The sequence below is a fragment of the Exserohilum turcica genome, assembly GCF_000359705.1.
Source record: "Exserohilum turcica Et28A unplaced genomic scaffold SETTUscaffold_2, whole genome shotgun sequence".
NCBI lineage: Eukaryota > Fungi > Ascomycota > Dothideomycetes > Pleosporales > Pleosporaceae > Exserohilum > Exserohilum turcicum.
The window spans coordinates 770,548-796,806 of NW_007360025.1; the positions used below are offsets into that span (position 1 = coordinate 770,548).

Sequence of the window (26,259 nt, forward strand, 5' to 3'; positions counted from 1 at the left end):
TGCCGTGGTGCGCCGTCGCGCGGTATGCTAACGTGCATCATGACGTCCCCCTCTTCATGTTCGGCCTGCAGTGTGGTCCTCGGTGCGGACGCGGGGCTGGTGCTGGGTCGTCGATTGGCTTGGGCGGAGAAGGAAGGTGACGGACTGTATGCGCCGGGTGCGAAGGAGGCGGCTGGTGTAGTCGTCGAGGGGAGTCGGGCCAGCGCAAAGGGGAGTCGAGGGAGCTGAGGACAGTGGGCGTGAAATTGGTAGCAGGGGCGCGGGTAAGCGTGGAAGGGCAGGGCAGTGCAGTGGGTGAGGACACGCCGGTTGCGAGTGAAACAGGCGTCAGAGAAGGGTGCGGCAGTGAGCTGGCAGGGGCGACGGGCCCGGTGGCGATCAGTAGCAGCGGCGGAGCATGGGCAGGGGGGGTTGCAAATGGAATGGCAGGTATGGGAATGGCAAAGAGAAAGGAAATAAGGTGTGGTATAGCGAGCGTACGAAGCGAAGACGGGCGAGGATGGCTGGTTGGCGGAGCGAGCCAGGCAGGAGGAAGAATCTCCTGAGGCCAATGTTGGGCAGTGGGTGGGGGGTTGGGGGGTGCAGCGGAAGAGGGCAGAGCAGGGCGCGACGGGCAGGGCGCTAGCTTCGTATACGGTACACAGGAGGCTCCTTTCGGGATTGACTCGCTCGAGGGCGGGCGGCGAGCGCACAAGTGGCAGACGTGTGGGTGGATGCGTGCGAGGTCACTGTCGCGGCCGCTGCGCACGGCCAATCGTCATGTTGGCTCATGGCGCGGCCGCCAAGCAGGGCGCCATCCTCGCTCTTAGCAGCCGCGTGCTAAGTGTGTATCATCAAGCCACACGCATGCGCAACGTCATGGCAGCCATACACGGGCACGTATAGCCAGTCTACATGTACACATACACACACATGCGCCTGCGACAAGACGCCTGCCGGGCTGTATAGAAAGGCGCTCTTGCATGTCGCCTCGCCACGGCTGCCCTGTGATTGGACCCTGGAAATGTTTATTTAGTGCCAACCTCGGAATACGGAACAGCCACACCCACACCCGCACTCGGGCTCGCACACACAACACCACCTATCCCTCCCTCCTTCCAGCCAGCAGCACAACGGCCTTCCCGGGCACTCCTGCTGCCGACGAGGAGGCAGCTCGTATGCTAGGCCAGTGTCCGTGGCTGCGCTCCAGGCCATCATCACCATGGCCCTGCCTTGCAACCGTGGCGCAGCCGTTCACTAATTTTAGCCTCGCCGTCGATCGCTCGTTTCAAGGCCTGCCCTGCCTCGCCAGCGCCAGTGCTACGAGGCGAGACGCCCCAACGCTCCACCAGAAGACGCTGTCCCCCAGAAAATGTCGCAATGTCGCCATGTCGCCATGTCGCCAGCTGCGCTCCGCAGCCGCTGTTCTCCATATGTGCATAGATGCATGCATACGCCTGCACCCCCCCCCCTAGCCCCTGTGCTTCCGCTGCTGTCTGTCAGGGCGCCGCTGCTGCTATTGACTCGCCAACCTTGATGCCGCACTGTTTGGTTTCGTTCGCAGTGCTGTTCGTGCCTGTCCACTGCTCGGCTACGGCCAACTCGAGGATATCCATACATTGTGGTTATGCAGGCCGCAGGGGTTTGTTGGCAGGGGAAGCTGAGGTGGAGCAAGCATCCCAGCAGCCAGCACGTGCAACTGCTTAGAAATGGGGGGTAAGGTTTCTAGCCGCCAGTGAAAAATCCTAGCATTACTAACTACATATTATTAGTAAAGTAGGTACGCTAATAAGCTTTATTTTATTATATAGTACTAAGCTATACTTAGTTACTAGCTTACTATAGTGTTATAACCTAATATAGCTACTTATAGTAAACTTTACTTATGATTATATAATAAGCAACTATACTAATTTACTACTTTACTAAATTCTTACTACTACTCTTATCTTACTAGCTGATAGCTATTCTTTTAGTATTATTTCTAGTTAATTATCAAGTTTTTATAAAAACGCTAGTAAGAAATTAATATTTAAAGCTAGAGCTTAAAAAACTATAAGTTATATATAACTTTTATTACTCTTTGAGCTACTTAACTAGTTATTTTTAAGTATATAGTTATTTAACTTTCATATACTATAAGTTACTATAGTTAATGTTAAAATACTAAAAATCTTTAAGTATACTTTAGTAATACTTATTTAATTTTTTTAAGCTATTTCTATACTTTCTTCTAATTATAGTAAGCTAGAAAGTTTAAAATTTATAGCTTTATTTTACTGATACTTATATTTTGGTAAAGCGCTATATAGGCTATATATACTAGTAAGCTGTATAGCTTATTATTTTAGTATTTATAAGTATTATACTATATTCTTACTAATATTCTATACTACCACTTTAACTCTTCTTTATACTTTTCTTTTATCATAGTAAGCTAAGAGATTTTAAAATTATAGCTTTACTTACTGATACTTATATTGTAGTAAAGTGCTATATAGGGTATATATACTAGTAAGCTTTAAAGCTTATTATTTTAGTATTTATAAGTATTACGCTATATTTCTACCTATACTCTATACAACTACTTTAACTCTTTTTTATACTTTTTTAGCTTTTTTATTTACTTTTACCTTTTTCATAAAAAATTTTAAAAATTTTAGCTTTAGAATTCTTTTTTAGTCTTATATCTTAAGCTTAACGTTATATATCTGTATACTAACTTAGCTACTTTTTACTTTACTTTATATTTTATTATATAATTATTTTTCAGCTCTTTACTTATATTTATACTTCATTCTTATTACTATAATTTTCACTTTTTCTATATAACTAAGACCTTTTTTTATAAAATATCTATGATACTTTTATAAATACTAACTTTAAAGGTTTTCTTCTTTAGAAGAGCTAAGTACTTTCTTTTATATAAAAAGAAAGTATGTCTTTTATTTCTTTAAAATCCAAAAAAGCTACTTTAAAAATATAGGAAATAATAAAAATATACGTAAACCTTTTTTAAAAGTTGTATATTTAGGTTGTACCTTTTAATATATATATACTTAAACTTTATGTATTCTAACTTCTAACTAATTTCAAGAGAGCTTTGTTAATTTATAAGAGACTTAAGTTTAGATTAAATATATATAGGAGAAGCTAAGAAAGCTAAAAAGAAAGTATAAGAGTTAAATGATAAACTTCAAAGGACCTTAAGGTAAGAACGTAAGTACCTAAATACTCTCTTGTAGACTTTATATATTTTAATTTTTTACTCATTAACTTTCAGCTACTATTCTTTTATTTATAGCTATCTTATATATATGTTTTTACTTTGAATATTATTTTCTTTTTTTTGACTTTTTTTTTAATTTTTCTTTAATTTTTTTTTACCATTTTTCCTTTTTTTGGTTTTTTTAGTATCTATAAGTAGATATTATAAACTTCTCTATTTTGAAGTTTTATTTTTTTATGAATATAAAATCACTTCAATCTCTGGTTTTTATGAAAAGGTGTATATTAGTGTTATTATAATATTTTTAAAACAAACACTAGTACTACTAATCCTTTTTTCATTAATAGTTTCAAATACTAGCTATTCTTTTTAAGAAAAAGTTCGGTTATACTAGTACTTAAATAAGATTATATTATATACTAATCTAATATATCCTCTTTTAGTTATATATATAAAAATTTATTGATATTTTCACTTTAAAGTTTTTATTTATATTAGTTATAATATATATAACTATACTTCATATAAGTATTCTTCTACATGTATTTTCTGCAAAGTTTACTCATTTTATTGATAAATAGAATTCTTATAATATAATTTTCTTTTAAAATTTTTAAAAACATTAGATAACTATAATTATTTATAAATGGATATAAAAAGGCTTACGAAATATATACTAAAATAGAGTTAAGACTTTTATATATACGTTTAAAGTTAAGATACAAAGCTAATATCTTCAAAGTTTTAACTCTCTAACATGAAATAAATGCTTTTCTTAGCTTTACTTTTTACTAAGCTAGATTTCTTATATATCTTAATTTCTTAGAAATAGAAAAGTAAAAGATAAAGCTTATAATTTATAACTTCAAAGTATATAAAGCTTATAATTACTAAGCTTTTCTCTTAAGCTATAGGCTATTCAAATTATAAGAGAACTTATATAATTAAAAGTCAAAAAAGAGAGCCTTTTTTTATTTTTATTTTACTAATATTGATTTAAACAGTTTCATAATTACTAATAAAGTTATTTTTATCTTTTAAGAGTTACTAGTACTTTGACTTATAATATGAAATTATTTATATACTAAAAAAAGCGCGTAGTCTAACTAGAGCCGCAGAAAGAAACTTTACCCCCTATGCGCCAATTGTGCTTACGGTTCACACAAATTCCCACACTCCGGCACCGGGTTCTGCAGCATTACTAAGCCGCCCGCGGATTGATCACATGACAAGCATCCCCCATGTTGTCTCGTCGCTATGTACGTGCGTAGTAGTACCTAGTGCACTGGGCATCGCGAGCCGTCTTCCCATGTCTCTTATCAGTTGGCGCGCCTCTTTCGCCAATGGATCCCATGCACCCCACACATTCGCCCGTCTGTATGCACACAGCACCATGTTTTTATCGCACCACCCTGCGGCTTGGCATTCCCTCGCGTTTCCGCCGCCAAGGCCACCCACTTGACTCTGCACCCATCTCAAGCCGCATTGGGCAGGTCGTGATAGCACGACATGCGCCTCGCCAGGAACCCCGCCCGTATCAGCACTTCCAATGTCAACAAGGAAAAAACTCCAGCGTCTGCCCAGAACCCGGCTCAATTCAAGTCAAGCCAAGCCCTAGAAAGCTTCCTTGGCGCACGGTCAATAAGGAAGGTGCACACCGCAAGTGACCGCCTTGCAAACAACCGGCACCCAAAGCGTGACGCAGCCCCGAGACTCACCCTACATATAATGTGACATTGTGGCCATGGTAGCTCTTGGCACTGCCTTCTGCACCAGCGACATCTTGAACGGCTCCGGCTGCGAAGACGACCATGGCCATGAAGACTGCATTGGTGGCCGCCGGCCTGTTGCTGCAGTCCGCCCAGGCTATCACTGTTGAGTACGTGCGGGCTTACAAGTATGCAGTGAGACACTGACGTGGCTAGGGGATTACTTGCTGCTCCTCGTCGCAGTACTGGCATGCTCAGTCCCAAAGGAGTGAGTCGCTCGCTTAGACTCAATGTCTCAATACTAACCCCGCCCGCAGGACCGGGCATTGTTCTCAGAGACCAAATTCAACTGGACCACCGAAAAGGCTAGCACGGCTTGGTATTTCCTCGACACGGACACTGGTGACATTACCAAAGCTCCATTTGGAAGCGATGCCTCGGAAGTCGTTTGGGTTGGCGATACTGCGGAAAGCATCCTCTATCTAAATTCCACAAACGACCAAATTCCTGGCGGTGTTACGCTGTACACCGCTGACCTCAGCAAAGAAAACTTCGAGCCGACTCTGGTTGCATCCCTGCACGCCCCTCTTTCTGGTCTCAAAGCCGTAAAAACAAACTCTGGCATTAACTTTGTCGGCAATTGCCTTGCATATGAGAACAACGGATCCGCCTACAATCCCGAACTTGTCAGCAAGCCAAAGAGTTCCGGTCAGTTGTACGACTCCAACTTTGTGCGCCACTGGAACTACTACATCACGGCTGAACGCGTGGCCGTCTTTAGCGGTGTTCTGAGCGGCGGCAATGGCACGTATTTCTACAACGGAAAGCTCACAAATCTGCTTTCCGGGATGAACCACACCATCACCCGCCCTGAGAGCCCGGTCCAAGGCTCTTCCAGTGATCCGGGTGACTACGACCTATCTCCGGATGGCAGCATGGTGGCATTCCGTAGCAAGTCTCCAGATCTCCCCAAGGCAAACTATACCGCCAGCTATATTTATATTGTTCCGTTTGATGGCTCCGAGGTGGCCGTCCCAGTCAACGGCCCAGGCACTACTGCTCCCAAGACTGCCCAGGGTGCGTCTGGTGCCCCCGTCTGGTCGCATGACGGCAGCAAAGTGGCATACACCCAGCAAGATGGAATCTACTATGAATCCGACAGGTACAAACTGTACGTAGCAGAGATTGACGGAATGAACAGCCACGTCCGCTCCGTCGCAGAGGACTGGGATTCAAGCCCTACTGGACTCCAGTGGAGCCCAGATGATGCCGATCTCTTGGTGACTTCTGAACTACATGCTGCTGTTCGCTTGTGGCTAGTACCTCAAGATGCTGCCGCCGACTTCAAGCCAGTCAACTTCACTGGCCCTGACACCTATGTTTCCGACTTTGCCATTCTTCCTAGTGGAAGTGCATTCATATCCGCATCTGCTAGCTGGACGAGCCGCATGTTCTACAAGCAATATCCAGGTAAAGGCAAAGAAATACTGTTCACGGCTAATGAGGTCGACGCAGAGCTCAAAGGCCTGAAGCCTGACTCTGTCTCGAATTTCTGGATCACAAACGAGGATGGCGACGAGATACAGACTTTTGTCTTCTATCCCACTGATTTCGACCCCAGCAAGAAATACCCACTGGCTTTCATTATCCACGGCGGCCCACAGAGCTCTCTGGGGGACACGTGGAGTACGCGCTGGAACATGCGAACATGGGCTGATCAAGGTTTTGTCGTGACCAGCACCCAGTTCACAGGCACGCCGTCTTACAGCCAGGCCTTTACAGACAAGGTCAGTAGTCCCATACTTGGATTAAAATGTACGCTGACAAGCCTTGTAGATTCAAGCAAACTGGGCCGGTACCCCTTACAGGGATCTAGTGCAGGTCTTCGAGCATCTCCGCGACAACGTCGACTTTGTCGACACCGACCGCGCCATTGCCGCAGGCGCCTCATTCGGCTGCTACATGATCAACTGGATCCAGAGCCACGCGCTCGGCCGCGAATTCAAAGCCCTCGTGTGCCACGACGGCAAAGTCAACCAAGTCGGCTCCTACGCCACAGACGAAATCTGGTTCATCCAGCGCGACAACAACGGCACCGTCTGGGGAAACCGCGACAACTACGAACGCTGGGATCCCCTCATATCGTTTGGCAACGCTAGCACCCCGCAATTCATCGTCCACAACGATCTGGACTACCGTGTTGTGCAGGCAGAGGGTCTCCAGACCTTCAACATCCTGCAGACGCTGGGCGTGCCCTCGAGATTCTTGCATTTCCCCGATGAGGGCCATTGGGTCAACAACAGACAGAACAGTCTGCTTTGGCACACGCACATCTTCAACTGGATACGCTACTGGGTTGGGCTGGACAAGGAGCTCATTACGCATGGCGTTATCACGCAGTAGTAGGTATATTACGCAATGTACCAGGTTATCATGTCGTCTAAGTACCAATCAAAACCCAATTCATGACTGATGTTCGTTCGATGGCGCCACCAAGCCACCTCCAACCTTCTTAGAGAGAGGGAAAAAAAACTAAACATTGACTCTGCTTTACAACTAGACGCACGAGGCGATTTGAAATCAAGCAGGAATTAATCGCGATTCAGCATTCTGGTAGAAATGCACAAGTACACTACTTTACGTCGCGCAGTCTGAAGAGAGAGAAAGAGAGAGAGAGAGAGAGAAAAAAGAACATGATATATACACTTTTCTGAATCAAAACCACACACAAAAAAAACACGAACCAGAAATTCTACAATCTCAAAGCCTCGCCCTCTCCATCCGCATGGCAGGATGCCTCTTGTCAATGTCGGGCAATTTGCCACTCCATGTGCGTCCATTCTTCATAAAGACTCTCCGCCAATCCGTCGGGTTGAGCGGCGCCTGGTCCCACCTCCTAGCCCGCTTGCCGCTGACCTTGGCGCGTCTGTCATGTGCAATGCCACTGGCGGCGGCGACTTTTCTGCCGCGCTCGGCGCCAAAGTTGCTCGGAAGCGCCTGGCTGAACTCCTTGGCACTGACTTCGAGAAGGGCTTCCGTGTCGGCCTTGATGCGGTCGGCGAGAAGGCGGATCGAGGATTCGGCGCAGTGTGCGCCGTCGGCGCGGCGCTGCCAGTACTCGAGGAAGCGGTAGGCGTGGCCGAGCATCCCGCACATTGCGCCTGCCGAGTGTAGAAAGTGTCCGTTGCCGAATGAGTCGCCAGCGACAACACCGTTGGTCGCGATGCGGGAGTCGTACCCGATGCGCTCGACGAGGCTGAAGGGTTTGGGGCCGTAGATCATGCTTACGCGGCGGAGCTCGTCAGGCGGGATTTCGAGGACGAGCGAGGCTTGCGAGATGAAGTAGTCGTAGAGGAGGAGCTGGTAGGCGGCAAAGTACTCGGCCGAGTCTTTGCTTGTGGTTGGGCAGACGATGCCGCGCTCAGCAGGACATAGGGATATGTGTTCGGGTACCTCGACAATGACCCAGGCTACTCGTGGGTCGTTTTCGTGGCCAACGGCAATCTGTCGTACCCAGCTCTCGTTGCCATGCTGATCAAACTCTGAAGCAATGCGGCGCCGCAGACGTCCATCGACGAGAATGTTGAATTGGCCAGCGACAAAGTCGGCTTGAGCGACTTTTGGTCCTTGTCCGTCGCCATGGTCGACATCGACGTCGTGTTGTTGGAAGCCTAGCCTCTCGGCTTCGCGGCAATTGACGCCTGTGGCGATGCTGAAGAGTTCCGGAACGCCGAGATCGATGAAATCGCTTCCCGGTGTGCGGATGCGCTGGAGATCGTTATGGAATTGAACCTCGGTGACTTCCTCGATACGGATGTGTACTCGACCACAAGGAAGACGGACCATTCCGCTCCCATCCTGTACCACGCGATGTTTGGTGAACAGTCGGCATCGAGGTGTTCTTCCGGCTTTCAGGTCAATCCTCTCGAGTTGCTCGAGGTATCTGCGGAGAAGAAGCTGTACGGCGAAAGCGGCGGCTTGCCACGTCGATGGCCCATCAAGGACTTGATGCATATCAGTCCGGATCTTGCCGGCATCAGGCTCACTAGGAATAGTCGGTCCGGGCACACATGTTACGGTGCGATGTGGTTTTCCATCCTTCCATCGATCGTCAATGTATTCGATGTTGTGGATGTCTCCGACCATGTGGTTGCACTTGTCGTAGCCTTCAATGATTGCTCCTGGAATGATATCCCGAGACACGGTCCGAGTGGAATAGAACAAGTCGGCGAGGCTCAGCAACGAGCCGTCCAGTCTCTTTGGTGCGTTCTCGATGCCGTAGCGATCCCACATCATTTTGTCGATGAGTCCCAGCTGGTGGTACATGTCCTCGCGAATGTTCCAGTGTACGCCTAGAAAGGGGTCGCCACGGAGCTCAACACCGACCGCCCGTCGGCCCATGGCTATGGTCCATAACATGGCCAGCATGTTTGTGCCTCCAAGGCCAATAGCGACAAAGTCGGCATCTTTGACTCCTGTTAGTGTGGTGGAACAGCTGCCGCCGGGGGTTGTGACATTTTGAGTCCGTTGCTGCGCCAGGTACTGGGTTGTGGTATATGAGTTGTGGTTAGCGGAAGCCATGTCGGCGGTGGCCCGGATTTATTGATATCGAGGCTGATATAGGTGTATTAACATGCACAACTCTGCGGACAGGAAAAACAGGAAAGAGGGGGAACATGAAATACCAGGCTACCCCAGGTAGACGGCGTTCTCTTAGCAAAACTGGGAAACAGATGCTGAGGCGGGTATTGGCGCGAGGAATCCTTTGCCCAGCAAGTGCGAATCCTTCGCTGCACGGCGTTGCAGGGTTCCGTGATCGACGGGGTGCAGCGACTACCACGTCTGGAAATGCGTGTAGCAATGATAGGCACAGGATACGAAAGTATGTGGTTTTGTCGAAAAAGTGATTGGGCGCAGTGGAATGCCACGTTGGTAGTGCAGAAGCGGTGGAGCTGATTCGACCGAGTGTAGCTCGAGCTACGGAAAAGCAATACAAAGCGGCTAATGCTAGCGGCGTCTGGCGACATAGCGCCTTGCGTGGCATCCTACATGCAGCCCGTTCGAGATAAGTCGTGGTCGGATTGGGGGCAAACTAACCGCTCTGCTGGCCATGACAGTTCAGACGGTACCCACATGGCCCCATAAACGCGGTAAGCGACCTCAGAGGGCATCTTGTGCAGCGCACATGAACACGCACATCGGCAATTATGGAGCAATTTCCATTGGGCCAGCAGTGCAGCCTAGAGGGGCAATGTGGATGAGTAAAGGCTACGGCTCCGCATGTATGCAGTCGCAGATTACAGCTTGGTGCGTTGCGCTGTCAGACGCAGCGGCGGTGCACAAGCGGCGCCCGATAGCCGGCGGCAAAGCAGGGAGATCCGGCGTCTATTTGAGCTCGCCATCGGCGAGGCGACTGGTGAAGTGACTTCCAGGTGCTAGTGTGTGCTCGAGTTCGTGGGCATGGGCGAGGGTTGCTGTGTTTGGCGGGGGAAACGCGGTGGTGGCGGGTCCGCGCTGGCGCCATAGCCCGGGCGGCAGGACGGCCCGACACTAGGCTGCATCGGGCCTGGGGCGCCGTCTCGCCCCCAGGTCACGAGCACGAGGGTGAGTAGACCGTCCCGTCTTATGCAAGCATTATACTCTGGGCACTGCCCTTGCGCCGAGCGGATGGATACGCTGTGCCAACACTGACCGCTTCAAATCACCACAGCCTTTCCGCCCGCAACGCCTCCTACTGGTGGCCGACCCTGGCTTGCCGAGTGTGCTGACCTCGACCCTGAACCGCTGGCTAAGGCAGATACAGTGAAAGACTGACGCATTCCATCCGCATCTACGATCGCACTTCAGCCTTCTGAGTACCGAATCCACAGCCGACCTGATATCAATGCAACCGTACCCAAGCTTGCACGCCGTATGCTCTCCTCTGGCTAGATCCAACCAGCACCACACACCACGCCTCCACTGCATCTAGTGGGTGGAAATAAGCGAAGGAACCACCGTCCAGCAGAGAAATCCGCGTGTCTCCGACTGCTACCAATCGCATTCAAGCTCGCACCCTGCTTGGATGGCGAGACTATCGAAAGAGACGGCCTCTAGCAAGCTGCAAGGGTGTTGCAGAGCCGTTGCGTGACACTGGTTCGTGCAGAGCGGACGCTATGTGTCAACACATCCAGACCTTATCACTGCCAGACACAGTCACATGCCAAATGGGCGTGTAGACCCTGAGTTCCACCAGACGGCATTTTATCTGGTACCGCACTATGTTTCGAAATTCTCACATCATATCTGAGCCTGCTTTCTCCCCGGATAGGTCAGTTGAGTATTGCTGGGAAAGTGATGCCAAACTCCACAAGACCCTGAGAACTTGCACACAATACCACTGCAACAGTTTCGATATGGAAGCATTGCCTTTGACCATGGTACTACACAAAGTGATGAGGCTATCCCCTCATTGCGGGGGCCTCTTCATCACACATACAAGAAGCTATCCAGACGAGTCTCTGGGCCTCGAAGCCTCTCCTTCTCCTCCATCTCCCCCCTCACGGTATCTGTCCTAGTGGAGCGTGAAACATTCGCTAGGCACCATGGCCTCAACTACTCTTTTTGACACGATCAGTTTGCGAACCTTGATCGTCATCACAGTAGCACTGAGCTTTCTCTCTTACAGACTGTGGCAAATACGAGCCCGAAGAAAGGTACAACTCGCATTAACATTGACTCAAATATTCCAATTCACACTTCAAAGGAAGAAGATGCATTCGCAGCACGAATGGGATGCAGGCCATTGCCCCATGTAGCAACCAAATGGCCCTTGGGCCTGGATCTGCTGGTCCGAGCAGGTCGCCAAAACAAAGCTCAAACACTACTACAATTCTTCCTCGAAGTCATCGAGTCTTCTGGGATGACGCACGAGCAGCGCCTTCGTAAGCCATGTATCGTGGTGCGATACGCTGCAGTACTGACGATTGGCAGTGGGCCAAAAAGCGTTCAACACAGTCGAGCCCAGGAACATCGAGGCAATTCTGTCCACCCAATTTGAAGGTCAGCATATAAACCAGCACCACCCACGTACCATGTTCACGGCCGAGTTGACAGCAATGCAGACTTTGGTTTTGGGAAGCGCACCAACAACTTTGGCCCTTTACTGGGAAGCAGCATCTTCACGCAAGACGGCGAAGCCTGGAAGCATTCCCGAGCACTGATCCGTCCACAGCTAGCCGCGAACCGCGAGCAAAACTACGAGGTGATCAATAACGCAGTCGAAGACCTCATCCAGAGCATACAGGACAATGCCGTCGTCGATCTGCAGCCACTATTCTTCGAGCTATCCCTCAACACCACACTATACCTGCTATTCGGAAACACAATGGGCCAGTCGCGGAACGGAGAGAGCGCCGCAAAAGACAGCGAGTTTGCCGAAGCATTCCTCGTTGCACAGGAGTATCTGTCGCATCGCGGCCGCCTGGGAAACTACTACTGGCTTGCGAACCCGCCCAAGTTCCAGCGCGCGTGCAAGATAACGCATGATTTCATCGAGCAAGGCATACGAGGCGCCCTCGACAGCTCCAATGCATCGCCCCAAACTCCTGCTGAGACGGGCGAGAAAAAAGCCCGCACCTTCATCGATGCGCTGCTTCGCAAAACGCGAGACCACAAGTTCATCCGCGACCAGTGCGTCAGCGTGCTGCTAGCAGGCAGAGACACAACCGCCTGTTCGCTCTCCTGGATGTTCCGCCTGCTCGTGCGCCACCCCCAGGTCCTGGAGAAGCTTCGCGTAGAAATCGAGGCGACAATCGGCACTGGGAAAGAGGCGCCATGCCCCACGCGCACCATCCTGAAGCGCATGCCGTATCTGGATGCCGTGATCAAAGAAGTGCTTCGCCTGTACCCGATTGCACCCGTCAATGGACGTACGGCAGTGCGCACGACGACGCTCCCGGTTGGCGGAGGCCCCGATGGCCAAGCACCCTTCCTGGTGCGCAAAGGCGACGTCGTTGGGTATTTCGTCTACGCGATGCACCGGCGCAAAGACCTGTATGGCGCCGACGCGCTTGAGTTCCGGCCCGAGCGATGGGAAGACGGGACCTTGTTCCGCAAAATAGGGTATGGCTATCTTCCGTTCAATGGCGGGCCCCGCGTGTGCTTGGGGCAGGAGTATGCGCTGCTGATGCTGGGCTACACGGTCACGAGACTGATTCAAATGTTTCCGCACATGAGTCTGCCGCACGATGAGCCAATCGAGGAAATTGATCGTGAGAGACAGGCCCTGACGCTTGTGCTGGCGCCGGGTGATGGGTGTCGCGTTCACGTGCGGTCGTAGATAGAGAGCTGGGATGTTGTTGGGTCTTTTACAAGTCTAGACGGAGAACATGTTCTATATTAGTTGTTTCCAATAGTCGATTAACATACGTAATAATAATGAGTAGATATGAAATGGCACTCAGGGAAAGGCTGCTAAGAGGGGGCAAAGCACGAGACGATACTGGCATATTGACGTGTTTGCACGAGGGTTTGAATGTGAACAGACAAGAGTCGACAACTGTCGTTGAAAATTTGTTTATTATATTTTTTATATTTCGAAAGCATTGAGAGACTGGCATTCATATTGATCCCTGGAATTCGCAACCAGACAATCTTCCATGCCGTCTGCTCTGAGGGTATCGGTGCTTAACCTATGCATTATCAACATCAGCTCTACGCCTCATAGCTTCGAGCCCATACCATTGTAAGCAATGCACTCGATCTCGACGGGGACGCCCTTGGGCAGCTGCTTGACGGCGACACAGCTGCGTGCAGGTTTGTGGGGGAAGTACTGCTCAAAGACGCCGTTCATCTCGGCAAAGTGCGCCATGTCGTCGAGGAAGACGTTAACCTGAGACATGAGTTAGCACACGAGTCCCCTCGAGTTTCCCTCTCCATGAGCTAACTGCGCGCTCAAATCATGCGGGGTCCTTGCACAAGCTGAGGGTAACATGGAAATAGCAAAGGCCCTTGTGAAGACGCACCTTGACCACCCTGTCGAGGGAAACGCCCGCCTCGGTGAGGATACCCTTGATGTTCTCGCAGCACATCTTGGTCTTGTCCGCAATGCTGCCCTCAATCAGGTTGCCCTTTGTGTCGGCGGGGATCTGGCCCGAGACGAAGATGCTGGGGCCGGCGATGATGGCTTGAGACTACGGGACGCATCAGCATGAGCTTGGGCTGTGGACATGGCGATTTGGGCTCTCGTAGACGCGTCGTAGCGTGCATGTAGAATCAGGCTGTGAGGGAGAAACGTACGTAAGGTCCAGCAGCTACATTCATCCATTGTCAGCACCATTCCCCCCACTTTCCAACATTACAGACTACACAACTTACGAGGACACGCATTGGCGGTAAAGACGCTCTTGATACCCGACATGTTTCTAACCTGCTCTTGTGAAATTGCTCTGTTTCCAATTGGTAGTCGTAGTTGAGGTCGTGATCGAGGTAGCAAAGTCAAAGTTGTAGCTGTAGAGGTACTTTTGGCCGCAGAACCGATGAGGCGCCGAGAAAAAGCAACACGCTGTAACATGTGCATGGGGGCGGAAACACTTTATCTAAGTCTGGCAAAAGTAGGCTATCACCGGGCTTGATAGCCCAGTTGTTACGTAGTAGTTTGTTCGGTTCAATTCACCCGCACTCGCAGCTCACACGCCGTACGTACCAGGCGCGCGCTGTTGGGCCTATTACATCAGCAGGATAAGCTTGGGTGAGGGGCATCCGCATTGGTTGCTGGCGGCCGGCATCGGAACCAATGAGAAGCAACCCCACCTTCCTGATTCGCACGTTAGCGTGGGCACGTGCGGCAGCATGGAGGGGTAACGTGTGAGATTTTCTCGACCTGGGTAGGGGTTTTTGCGACGGGAAAAGCAAGAGCAGGGACGTTGGCAACGACATGGCCAGGTTGATAAGTAAGATGGGCATGTCTAGATTCTGATTGAAATGGTGCAGCGAGCAGAGACTATCGTCAACAATATGCACATGAGCGTGTAGTGGTATTTCCTCCCGTCATCTTCCCCCATGCAGGGCATATCTTCGTCGCCATGTACCCGTATGTCCCAAACTTTGACCAATGCCGTCCGTATGCAATGCGCCTGATGTATACTGCGTGATAGGTACTGTAACATGCAAGTTTCATGCACGAGCATCGAATCCCAACCGAAACTCGAGCTCCAAGAGCTGGGATGGCTCTCTCTTGTCCCAGCGTCTATTCTTGGGGTGCGAACAATAGCGTGTGCACCGGCGCGTCGAGCTTATCGCGGCCCTTCAAAAAGGGGACTTCGTCAATGAAAAGATAGCCAATGACGTTTCCACCGAGCTTCTTGACCAGTGTTCCCGCAGCACATGCAGAGCCGCCTGTGTGTTGTTGTTAGCGAGAATCGCGTACTAGGACTCATGCAGAGCCCAACAGCATCAACATACCAGTGGCAATGATGTCGTCAACAATCAGCACGTTCTGGCCGCTCTTGACCGCATCGGCCTGCATCTGGAAGAAATCGCTGCCGTATTCCTTCTCGTACTCTGCAGTCTCGCACGGGCCGGGCAACTTTCCCTTCTTGCGCACCGGCACAAAACTGGCGCCCATTCTCAAGGCTAGACTGGGACCAAACAGAAAACCACGCGCATCCAGTCCAACCACCACGTCAGGCTTGCCGGGGGCGCCGAATTGCGTCTCGACGGCAAGTTCCAGGCCGCGCAGCAGGTCCTCGTGTAGCGCCGGGCTCGCAAACAGGGGCATGATGTCTTCGAAGAGGACGCCGGGCTTGGGAAAATCATTGAACAGGCGGAGCGACGCCCTCAGCTTGGCTTTAAGACTGGCGAGTTCGGCGGTGGCGGAGGGACCGGTGGTGGTGAGCCGGCCTTGGGAGGAGCCATGGTCGTTGGACTCGAGGGTAGGGTCGGGCTGGTGTGCGGGGGGGTGCGCGGCGGTTGCGTCGGCTTGGAGGGGGGCGTTGGCAGGACTTGTTGCACTGGCGGGGAGGGGAGCAGACATTATGAAGGAAGGGGGGAGGGGGGCCCGAACAGATAAGTAGTAATCGGTGAGTCGTGTCTGGGGGGGGGTGGTGAGATAGGTCGGGTAAGGATGATGCGATACGGCCCGAGTCTGACAACATTACACTGCAGCAAGCCTTGACCACGCAACCCCCCTCCCCCCTCCACTACACACACACACACACACACACACACACCCCAACTCGGCGGCACCAACCTAGAAGCGAGCAGGCTTGTGGGAGAGAATCGAGGGCAAGGAGTGCACCGAGTGCCCAGCGCCAAAGACTGTGCTGAGCCGTCTGAGTCGGAGCAAGAAAAAAAAAGTTAGCCGTTCTGGCAGCCGGTCCGCGTACACACCAGCACACACAGGCCTTGGCCCTTGGAGCCACACCAGCAGCGCGCGCCGGCCAATCACCGGCGCCGCCCGGCAGCGTGGCGCCCCACACAGTCTAGCCCGTTCAGCGGCTCAGCACTGGCACCACACACCACCACACCACTCGACACCACACACACACACACACACATACCACACCACACCACACTACCACCGCGCTGCTCGGAATATCGACCGCCCGCTCTCCCTCTGCATCTCGCCCCGTCTCGCGCGCTGCCTCGTCCATGGCACTCGCACTCGCACTCGCACGCGCGCTGGCCGTCCCTCTCTCTCTCCAAGCACCCCCCGACGGCTGACTGGGCTCGCCGGGGGGGCGGCCAAGAGTCATGCTCGACTTCAGCAGGCGTCCCTCAACAGATTCGCTGCCTGGCCTCGTCCATGGATCCCATGGATTTGGCCATGTATATTATTGCCATGTGCTGCCGCCTGAGTCGCAATCTATTACATGATATGCGGCGTCACGTCGCTGTCAGCTTGTGCTCGCCTTGAGAGAGCGGCATGCTCGAGGGCCGCACAGAGTTCCCCACGTAATCCATGGCTGTAGCCCAAGGTAGCTAATGCCGCCTCCGGCGGTGAGGCGTTCTAGAAGGTCGAGCGGGAGGCTGGGGGGCAAGTGGGCGTGTGTGCGACGCTGGTTTGCAACCCTCGCACACTTATGACCCGGCTAGTTTCACATCTAAGCAGTGGCAGCTCTGCGCCCGCCCGATAGCGCCCAAGCACTGGCAAGCTGGCCTCAAGCCCTCGCAACGTCACCATTCACCCTCTCCCGCCCGCCCGCCGTGGCTCCATCGGAGCCATGCCGTCGCCTGGACAGCCACAGACAGCTTGACACTTGACGCGTCCTCGCATCCGCCAGCCCTCTGGTCCCCATACCACGTCGTGGCTTGCATATGCACATGCACGCAGCCCCAAAGCAGCCGTCCCGGATGCTAGCGCTCCCTCCTCAGCTTTCCAGGCCAAGCCTCACCGACACACTTGCCATGGGCCCCAGCAATTGCGCCATCGCCGCCCTATACACATGCCACCACCTTTGCTCGTACATATCATGAAACACTGAGCCCACGCCTGCCGTCTCTGACACAAACACGCCCGCTCCACCACGACCACATTTCCATGGCAATGCCCTTCCGTTTGTCCCGCAGCACGCTGCTCTACAAGCTCAGCAAAAAGGTGGGTATATATTTGCTTCATACGCCGCTTCAATGGCGGGGATTTCCGATGCAAGGCTAGAACGGTCCCAGTCCAAGTGCTCCAAGACATGCCTTTTCTTCTACACGTTTGCGTTCACCGACGCAGCAAAGCAGACTCAACCCCACACGTCCATGTTGTTCACAATGCATTCCTCGCCCGTCCTTTTCTTCAGAGACCCAACCACGTAGACCTTCTCGCCATACTCTTGCAGCCGCTCCATGGTCGTCCGCACGTTCTCCTGGCTGACTACAAGCACCATACCCAGACCCGTGTTGAAGGTTCTCGCAAATTCGGCGTGCTCCATTCGACCCGCTTTCTTCAACCACTTGAACACGTCTAGAACGGGCCATGCCTTTGCATCCAGTTCAGCACTAAGCGTCTCCGGCAACATGCGCGGGATGTTCTCGAGCAGCCCGCCGCCGGTAATGTGGGCCATACCCTTGATCAGGCCCCGCCGAGCTACAGCTAGCAACGGCTTGACGTAGATCTTAGTTGGCGTCAGGAGAGCTGTGCCTAAATTCTCACCGGAGCTCCAAGGGCAGCTATCAGAGTATGCCAGGCCCTGCGACTCAACGATCCGTCGAACAAGCGAGAACCCGTTGGAGTGGACCCCACTCGATCCAAGGCCCAACAAGACATCGCCTTCCGCCATGGACGCCGTGTCTGGCAATATCGTCGCGCCCTGCTTGATTGCTCCAATGGCCGCTCCGCCTGCGTCATACTCGCCCTTTTGGTAGATGCCAGGCATCTCTGCAGTCTCTCCACCTACGAGCGCGCATGCAGATTGCCGGCAGCCATTGGCAACTCCCTCAACAAACTTTGCTGCACCCTCCACATCGAGCTTACTGCACGCGTAATAGTCCAGGAACATGAGCGGCTCCGCTCCCTGAACGACCAGGTCGTTGACATTCATGGCCACAAGGTCAATGCCAACCGTGTCGTGCTTGCCCATCTCGAAAGCAATCTTGACCTTTGTGCCGATGCCATCGATAGCGCCCACGAGTATGGGTGCCTCTGTGTATCCAGCGGCTTGCAGGTCGAGCAGTCCGCCAAATCCGCCAATCTTGCCATCAGCTCCAGGCCGCTTTGTGCTGGCCGTCAGCGCCTTGATCTGCTTCACCAGCTGGTTGCCGGCATCGATGCTGACGCCAGACGATGCATATGTCAGGGCCTCGCCAGCTGGTTGTGATGTGTTTGCCGAACGCGTGACAATCGTGCCCTCTTCGGCTAGCTCAAGCAGCTTCCAATCGCATGTTATGCCCTCCTTCTTGAACTCCTGCAGCAGATGCTCTGCAATATTGTCAAAGTTCTCCGTAGCGAGGGCGAGTATCGTCGGGCCGGCACCGGAAAGGCAGATGCCCAGCAGACCGGGGTGTGACTGTGGCGTGACGGATTGCAATATCTCGGTTAGGCCAGGGATTAGGCCGCTACGATATGGCTGGTGGAACTTGTCTTGCATGGCCGTGTAGATCATGTCGGGGTCGGGTGTGGCTTGGCCGAGAGCGGTCGTGAGGACAGCCAGACGCTGCATGTTGAAAATGGCATCTTTCCTTGAATACATTTCGGGTAACACAGCACGTGCCTTTGCTGTCGACACTTCGAATTGTGGTATGACGCAGACACACTTGATGGTGGGCGACCAGTTAAACTTGGTGTAGTGCCCAATGTTCAGAGGAGGCTCGGGTGGGCGCAGACCAGTGTCTACGCCTCCTGCGGGCTGGGGCAGGACTTCGCTGAGCGGAATCTCGAGGCGCTCGGTATCCTCGGGTGAGAGTTCGTTCAGGTACGTGCCAACAAAGCCTCCGTAGAGGGCTGCTGCGACATTGTCGGGGTGGCGCTCTTCCATCAGGCAGTAGTCGAGCATGCGCGCCCTTGACAGCTTGAGGTTGCCTACTTCGTTGGCTATGTGTACGCCTGCCACAATGGCTGCGGCAGAGGAGCCTAAGCCTCGTCCCAAGGGTATCGGGTTCTTGACGTGTACGTGTGTCTCGGGGGGAAATTCGCGGATGCCATGGCAGCGGAGGACGTATACGGCCGTTCGCGTGATGAGGTTATCCTGGGCAACAAGAGGAACGTCTTCTGCGCCCACGCCTTCGTAAGTGACCTTGCAATTGAGCGTATGGTCGGACTTGTCCTTGTTGGTGACTGTAACCTCGACCTCGAGGTAAAGGTTGAGCGCAAGACCGATGACGTCGAAACCGGGGCCAATGTTGGCTGACGAGCAGGGCACCTTGATCAGAGTAGTCATGCTGGGCCAGAGAGCGCCTGAGGCCTGCCGAGGGTGTCTTGGATGGGCGTCGCAAAAAACGTGGGCGAGCACGAGGAATAAAAAAGATGGCGCGGGGCGCAAACGCCGACGCCGGTCGCGCGGGGCATCTCCGGCGGACTATTGCGCCACCCGTCGGAAATGGATTCGTGAACACTCTATCGAGAGAAAAAACCCTACTATTTCCTCCACTCTACTGTGGCAAACTAAGCTGTAGTTTTCCCTTGTTTATCTAATTCGAAGAGGTGCTAAGAGTCTGATGTATGCATAATTCTAGATCCCAAGAGCTGAGTACATAGAGTAACTTAATTGTGTTTAAATCCAGCCCAATCTTCAAGAGCTACTCTTACCACTTTCTTAGTATTACACTTCTATTGAAATTTCCCTTGTCTATAATATGCCGCCTCGCATGCACAAAGCCTAGCTCCCAGCCTTAGCACGAGATGTTTATATCACATCTACTCAAGACAACGAAGCCTCGCAGCAAAACGCAGTAGTTCCAGGAATGGGTGCTATTGTGTAATCTTGTTAGCTACTCAGCGTACCCTTTTAGTTAATCCAAACATACTGCAAGGTGTTTTAAGGTCAGGTTTATCACCAATGTCGCACTAGGTGGTTGTAGTTTAGCGATTAGTATTACCATAAGCTAGTAGAAGACTAACCGCCCAAACAGCAGTCTAGAGTAAATGTCAGTAGAACTCAAGGAAGCCTTTTGTACAGAGTACCTACAGTCCAGGCACAAGGTTGACGATTTCCCGTACCAATATAATGGCAGCGAGCGGAGATGGAAGGAACAAGGGTGATGAGTATTGTGAGAAAAGGAGTCGTCTTCATTGTGACAAGAATGTTGCAAACTACGAGTAACACAGGTTCAATGCAGTTGGGATAATCCTTTTTCTATCTACTTTATAGCTACTTGCTCCTTATTTAGCTAAGTTCTAATAGGTTTAGATGTCATAGGATCTATATAATTGTTGGGCAGATGACCCTACGGTCCGACTATTGCGGGAATTACTAGTCGGTAGCAGAATACACATACTAGTCAGAGGACAAGGTATCATTTCCGTTGTACAGGTATCATCGCAATCAGTCAATTGAGCTTCACTGGTATCGTGTTGCAATATTTTGACTAGAAACGTAGTAGCTATATCTACTAATAACATAGTAAGGAATCGAACAAACTCTTACTTCATATCAGTTTTACAGATAAGTTGAACAGAAAGGAGTGCGGAAATCTATTGCTCCGTCCTTGGCGAGCGGGGCCTTGGCATAGTTGAATGCCAAGGGCAGCGTATACCTTCTTTCTCGGTCAAATTATTGTTGGATGGATCAGCAATATGACTCACGTGGTTTACATGGAAGCTCAAATTACCAAGAGAAATTAAGCCTAATTAGCTGGATAGGTGGTAAAAGATATACTAGGAATCCCTATTTTAACCTAGCCGCCTATTTACGTGACAAACGCCAGAACTGCTAAAACTGCGTCACGGCTAGGACTGCCAAATCTGCTAGAACTCCTAGAAACGGCAAAAACAGAGTAGTAATGGCCAGCACGGCCAAAAAGACATGGCCAAAGCTGCACCACATTCCAGCACTGCCACAGGCTGTAGGAATGTTCATGGTCCGCCGTAGGCATCTACTGACGTACTTGGCAGAGCACCGCCACACATGTTCAGCCTCAGGCCCTAAGTACTGTCAGCCCCGCCCACCGCCTTGTCCAAAAACCTAATTCGGGATCGCACCTACGCTTGCTTGGGGATTCATCATTAGCACATCTGCTACTGATTCATGACATCAATATGTCTGCCCGTTGGTCTTCGTCGTCGAAGGGGGGCTGGGTCGCCCAAGACTCCAGGCATCAGCATGCCGAGCCTGGTCCGCAGCCATACACGTGTAAAGAACCAATTTGTGGCTGCCTTGCCTTCTTTTCCCCACCATATTGCGCCCTTATCGGAGTCACCTCAAGTGGCTTGTTGGTAGGCCTATCACTTCTGAATGCGTGGTAGGGAGGCCTCCGCTTGTAGCCTGGCACAGGCAGCAGCCTCACCGGTCGCATTGGTTACACGGCTTTTAGGCGAGGTGATTCAGCTTCAATTTCTGACTTCACCCACCTTCACTCCAGTCGCCCACTCTTGCCTATACCTCTATACAAGCATAGCTGTAGCGCGACCTTGGTCCAGACACATCACCACAACACGCTTCGGAAGATGGACCGGCAGAACAGAATCTGCCTACCCTTGTCTCCATCGGGATCCTCTACCTCGTCAGACACCGACAGTCCCATGATGAATAGAACAAAACACAAACAAGTCAACGGCACGAGCAAGCCAAATGGCCGGGTCAGTGTCGACAGTGATGAAGACGACGAGCCCTGCAACCCTGGAATGAAGAGTGGCTTGAAACACTTCTATTCTGGAAAAGAGGATAAGAAAGGGCGCTTCCAGTGGCAGGAGGAGATACCCGAGGATGTGGGCGACCCAGCCGAAAACGAGAAGACCGCAAAATGGGCACTGCTGGTGCGAAACGTCAAGGTGTATAATGACCCCCGCCGTGTACTGTCTATCCATTCCATCGTCGTGCAGAGCCCGCTTCTCAAAAAGCTCCTCGCCGGCGTATTGAAGAACTACCCTGGAGTGACCATTGGTCTGAATCGTCTGGAGTTTTCTGGGAAATTCGAGCCTCTGATTCATCGATGGTCGGAGTTGCAAGATGCTATTGCCAAGCTCAGCGATGCAACAGAAGAAAAGCGCACAACCAAGGTACATGCAGAGCTGCTCCAGAGCGTCCTGACAAAGGAGTTCAAGAACATGATCGATACCTCACAAGATATGAAGAGTAAGCGCGTCATGACCTACGAGCATCTCTGGACGCTTTTCCAACCGGGGTCGACCGTATTCGCGCGACAAGACGGCCAAGAAACAGCAATGGCTTTGGTGGAGACGGGCTATGGTCAGGATGCCAACGGCGTACCCTGCTTCTGGTTGACGTGCAAGCAAGTTGACTGGGATGGAGCAAAATTCGGGACTAACAAGACTAATCTGAAAATCACCACGTACAGTGGAACCCGCGCTATCACTTCGCTGCGTGTTTATCCCCTCGAATTCCATGCCGAGTGCGATAGTGTTCGCGCTCGCCTCATCGAGCGCGGAGCCAATGTTGAAGCTCTGGCTGGTGCAAACTATCGAGCTTACCAGGGTGTCGCATGGAGGAAAGGTCAGTTAGGAACGAGGGACAAGTACAACATCAAGGGTCGCATCGTCATCGATACGTACGGTTGGAATCGCTTTAACCCATCGCAATCGATTTCTGTCGCTCTCTTCACACAAAAGGAATCAACCCAGCATGTATCTCGGTCAGATGCAGACGCATACGACTCTGACGGCGACCAAGAAGAGGAAGAGGATCAATTCGAAATGGACGAGGAAGACGACAGTGGAATGCCCATTGATGGTGCTTTTGCGGACGAAGAAGAATTGACCAAGCAGGCACCTCTGACTTCGGAGCAGAAGCTTATTTGTTCACCCCTCCTCCGTGGGTACAGTCTCAAGAACAAACTTTGGTTGAACTTTTTTGTCAACTGCGTCAAGGATATCGAATGGCAGACTGATGCGTTCGACCGGCTGGTTCTACCCAAAAACCAAAAGGAATTGATTCTGGGCTTCACTGAGTCACAGCGCAAGTTCCGCGATACATTCGATGACGTTATCGAAGGCAAGGGCAAGGGCATGATTGTGTTACTCTGCGGTCCGCCAGGTGTTGGAAAGACTCTCACCAGCGAGTCGGTTGCAGAAGAGATGAAGGTTCCGCTCTACATGATGGGCGCAGGAGATCTTGGCTTTGATCCCAGAAGGTTGGAGAGCAATCTGCAAGACATTCTTGAAATGTGCAGCCGATGGAACGCCGTTCTCTTGCTCGACGAAGCAGACGTCTTCCTGGAGCAGCGCTCACTTCACGAACTCGAGCGCAATAAGCTCGTGTCCATCTTCCTTCGCGTCTTGGAATATTACGAAGGTACCATGTTCCTCACCACCAACCGTGTTGAGACGTTCGATCCAGCTTTCCAGTCGCGTATCCACATTTCTCTCGACTATCCTGGTCTCACGGTTGAGTCACGTAAGACTGTGTGGAAAAACTTCCTGGATTCGTCCACGCAGGAACATGCCATCACCAAGGCCCAGCTGAAGGAGCTTGCACGCATGGACCTCAATGGTCGCCAGATTAAGAACATTCTCAAGATAGCCAGGCTGCTCGCGAGTCGCAAGGGAGAAAAGCTGGACTACGACCACATCATCACTACAATGGACGTGACCCAACATCTCCACAACGAGACTCAGTTCAGTGAGCGGACCAAGGGTACTTTGTACGGATAGAGCACGCAATGACGCTTTTTTCACATTCATGGATCTACCATAACGTCTGGTTTGGGCTAGAATAACGGGTTGAGCGGATTTCATACATCTTCTGGCGTCTGGATACGGATAGGAGTCATGTGTTTTTTCTTTCAGAAGTCAGTATGAGACCACCATGTCCCACACTGACATCTACAGCGTATTTAGAATAACGAATGGCATATAATAGCTCACCACGATGCAAAGTGGTGGTTTGGCAGTCTCGTTGGTCTTCTACTGATATGCGTTTATAACCGACTTCCAGTATTACTTACTGCCGCTAGCGAGCGTGTTCGTCAATTCCATTCTTTTCAATCGCAGTCAATGATTGGCTAGTTTCATCCAAAGCCGCATTCAAGGCATATTGCAACATTCCCAATACCGCTCCCCACACTCAACATAGACGTTTGAATGGTGAATGCGTTGCCAGATAGGATTAGCTTGAAGTTGGTCCTGCCAATTTCACTGTCGTTGAAACATACAAACGCGCCCTCCTGCTACAAGTGGGGGTCTCTGTAGGTTACATTATTGAACTCACTTCAACCTTTTACCTCCTCCCCCTCAACCCAAACGCTCGAACCAAAGACGCAGTCAACCGACTCTGGAGAACATGAACGAACCTGATCGCGATATATTACTTGGGACACCCATCATGCAAGACCAATGTCAATGCAAACATCCCCAGTCTGAATTCTTGTCTGGCGCGATCGGTTGCACTGGTGAGGCTGGTGTAAGTGGCTTCTCGCAAAGTTTCCATAATAAGCTTTGGCTGATATCCTACAGTTCACTTATGAGGACAATATGGACGAGAATGAGCAAGATCCAGATATCGACGCGCCCTCAACATTCGGTCTACAAACGCCCCATATAATTGACGAGGATCTTTTCCAAGTGCCTGTATGTTACCTGTTGTTGATTCTGGGGCGGAGCGAGCTAATCTGATAATAGGGAGACAATGGAAAGCCTAGCATGTTCAACCAAAAGCTCTTCCAGTACCCAAGAGCGTCCCATGAGCTCCCCAATTCTCCTTCCAGCCAGAATGAGTTTTTGTACGCGTCTCCGGTGGGCAAAACTGTATCATCCAGCTTCAACCAGTACCCAGTCCCATCGATGCCAGACCCCTTCAACCACTCCTCCTCCACCGGTTACCGGTCTCAGTCCCGGTTTCAGCCCACGCGCACCCCATCAGCTGCAGATCGCCCTCTCCCATTCGGGGGATTTTACTTCCAAAACCTAACGCAAGCCAACGAATACCTCGGTCAGACAGTTTGGTTCCCTTCCATGGGCAGCTACGGGTTTCCACAAACGGATGCGCAGTACAGATTCTATCTCCAAAAGATTTGCCTGGCGCTCTCGAACACCGAAAAGGTCTGGGATGAGAAGACTGCACCATGGCAGTTTGAAAAGTTCATGCCGACGGGGGAGTGGACGGGTCCTGTGGATATCGAGGCCATCGCACACAACATACTATACACAGCGTTCAAAATCCACATTGGTGGCGTCACTAGTTTCGCTCAAAGGCTTTCGGTTGATTACATGTCGTTCAATTCCGAAGACATTGACTGCACCTTTACCCAGCGCATCCACTTCCTCGCTCTGCTGCTGGGACGTTCCAAGGCGGCGGCAGCAGACATCATGGCCAAGAACAACACGGAAAAGTACGTTGCGACACCCATTACCGCCTTGCGCACGTTTACGGTATTTGACGAGTTCTGGAAAACGTGCTCGCCCGTGGACAAGAAGCTCTGGCTCGAAGCTGCGCCGTATGCGGGATCGGGCGTGATGCATCCGCCAGAGGAGTTGCAGATCAAGCACGCTGCGGTAGCGCAGGCGCGTTATCAGAAAGCCTTGGAGCGCCAGAAGATGGCTATGATGTGCATCTCGCCTCCGAGTCCGTCGGGCAATGCCATTCCGGTGACGGGACACCATGAGGCAAGTCTGTTCCGTAAGCGGTCTTATACTGCAAGCTCAGGAACTCTGGATAGTCCTATGGCGAAGCATGCGAAGATTGGTGGAGAATGAGGCAAGCTACAAGCTGATTGCATTTGCTTGTCGCAGTCCTTGGTAGCAGCGAGCGTTCTCATGCGCCT

The 26,259-nt window shown here is 51.3% G+C and overlaps 8 protein-coding genes across 8 annotated transcripts; 4 read left to right on the forward strand and 4 right to left on the reverse strand.

The window, feature by feature from the left end:
• Positions 1-5,025: 5,025 nt before the first annotated feature.
• SETTUDRAFT_87464 (uncharacterized protein) lies at positions 5,026-7,320 on the forward strand (the record flags this gene model as incomplete). Its single annotated transcript, XM_008027133.1, has 4 exons — positions 5,026-5,087; positions 5,134-5,185; positions 5,235-6,704; positions 6,754-7,320. The coding sequence occupies 4 exons, from the start codon at positions 5,026-5,028 to the stop codon at positions 7,318-7,320; spliced, it is 2,151 nt and encodes a 716-aa protein (XP_008025324.1).
• An 11-nt stretch (positions 7,321-7,331) lies between these two features.
• SETTUDRAFT_162893 (uncharacterized protein) lies at positions 7,332-9,514 on the reverse strand. Its single transcript, XM_008027134.1, has one exon. The coding sequence runs from the start codon at positions 9,496-9,498 to the stop codon at positions 7,678-7,680; it is 1,821 nt and encodes a 606-aa protein (XP_008025325.1). The 5' UTR covers positions 9,499-9,514; the 3' UTR covers positions 7,332-7,677.
• A 2,172-nt stretch (positions 9,515-11,686) lies between these two features.
• SETTUDRAFT_171096 (uncharacterized protein) lies at positions 11,687-13,334 on the forward strand (the record flags this gene model as incomplete). The annotated part of the gene is made up of 2 exons (XM_008027135.1): positions 11,687-11,840; positions 12,021-13,334. 2 exons carry the CDS (start codon positions 11,687-11,689, stop codon positions 13,235-13,237), a joined length of 1,371 nt encoding a protein of 456 aa, XP_008025326.1. The 3' UTR covers positions 13,238-13,334.
• A 108-nt stretch (positions 13,335-13,442) lies between these two features.
• SETTUDRAFT_162896 (uncharacterized protein) lies at positions 13,443-14,510 on the reverse strand. The gene is made up of 4 exons (XM_008027136.1): positions 14,275-14,510; positions 14,197-14,210; positions 13,923-14,090; positions 13,443-13,789 (listed from the first exon to the last, which is right to left on the reverse strand). The coding sequence occupies exons 1-4, from the start codon at positions 14,474-14,476 to the stop codon at positions 13,619-13,621; spliced, it is 555 nt and encodes a 184-aa protein (XP_008025327.1). The 5' UTR covers positions 14,477-14,510; the 3' UTR covers positions 13,443-13,618.
• A 635-nt stretch (positions 14,511-15,145) lies between these two features.
• On the reverse strand, positions 15,146-15,931 carry SETTUDRAFT_89066 (uncharacterized protein; the record flags this gene model as incomplete). The annotated part of the gene is made up of 2 exons (XM_008027137.1): positions 15,146-15,294; positions 15,361-15,931. 2 exons carry the CDS (start codon positions 15,929-15,931, stop codon positions 15,146-15,148), a joined length of 720 nt encoding a protein of 239 aa, XP_008025328.1.
• A 1,561-nt stretch (positions 15,932-17,492) lies between these two features.
• SETTUDRAFT_162897 (uncharacterized protein) lies at positions 17,493-19,781 on the reverse strand. Its single transcript, XM_008027138.1, has one exon. The coding sequence runs from the start codon at positions 19,761-19,763 to the stop codon at positions 17,631-17,633; it is 2,133 nt and encodes a 710-aa protein (XP_008025329.1). The 5' UTR covers positions 19,764-19,781; the 3' UTR covers positions 17,493-17,630.
• A 2,131-nt stretch (positions 19,782-21,912) lies between these two features.
• On the forward strand, positions 21,913-24,388 carry SETTUDRAFT_162898 (uncharacterized protein). The gene has a single exon (XM_008027139.1). It carries the CDS (start codon positions 21,989-21,991, stop codon positions 24,149-24,151), a length of 2,163 nt encoding a protein of 720 aa, XP_008025330.1. The 5' UTR covers positions 21,913-21,988; the 3' UTR covers positions 24,152-24,388.
• A 391-nt stretch (positions 24,389-24,779) lies between these two features.
• On the forward strand, positions 24,780-26,191 carry SETTUDRAFT_31034 (uncharacterized protein; the record flags this gene model as incomplete). The annotated part of the gene is made up of 3 exons (XM_008026823.1): positions 24,780-24,899; positions 24,953-25,066; positions 25,118-26,191. The coding sequence occupies 3 exons, from the start codon at positions 24,780-24,782 to the stop codon at positions 26,189-26,191; spliced, it is 1,308 nt and encodes a 435-aa protein (XP_008025014.1).
• Positions 26,192-26,259: the final 68 nt, after the last annotated feature.

What these genes read in the sequence shown, in the direction of transcription:
- SETTUDRAFT_162893 (XM_008027134.1), bottom strand. Translation starts at nt 9,498, where the DNA reads ATGGCTTCCGCTAACCACAACTCATATACCACAACCCAGTACCTGGCG.
- SETTUDRAFT_162896 (XM_008027136.1), bottom strand. Translation starts at nt 14,476, where the DNA reads ATGCACATGTTACAGCGTGTTGCTTTTTCTCGGCGCCTCATCGGTTCT. An exon ending in CCCTCGACAGGGTGGTCAAG is followed by an intron (nt 13,790 to 13,922) that starts GTGCGTCTTCAC and finishes CTCATGTCTCAG; the next exon opens with GTTAACGTCTTCCTCGACGA.
- SETTUDRAFT_162897 (XM_008027138.1), bottom strand. Translation starts at nt 19,763, where the DNA reads ATGACTACTCTGATCAAGGTGCCCTGCTCGTCAGCCAACATTGGCCCC.
- SETTUDRAFT_162898 (XM_008027139.1), top strand. Translation starts at nt 21,989, where the DNA reads ATGGACCGGCAGAACAGAATCTGCCTACCCTTGTCTCCATCGGGATCC.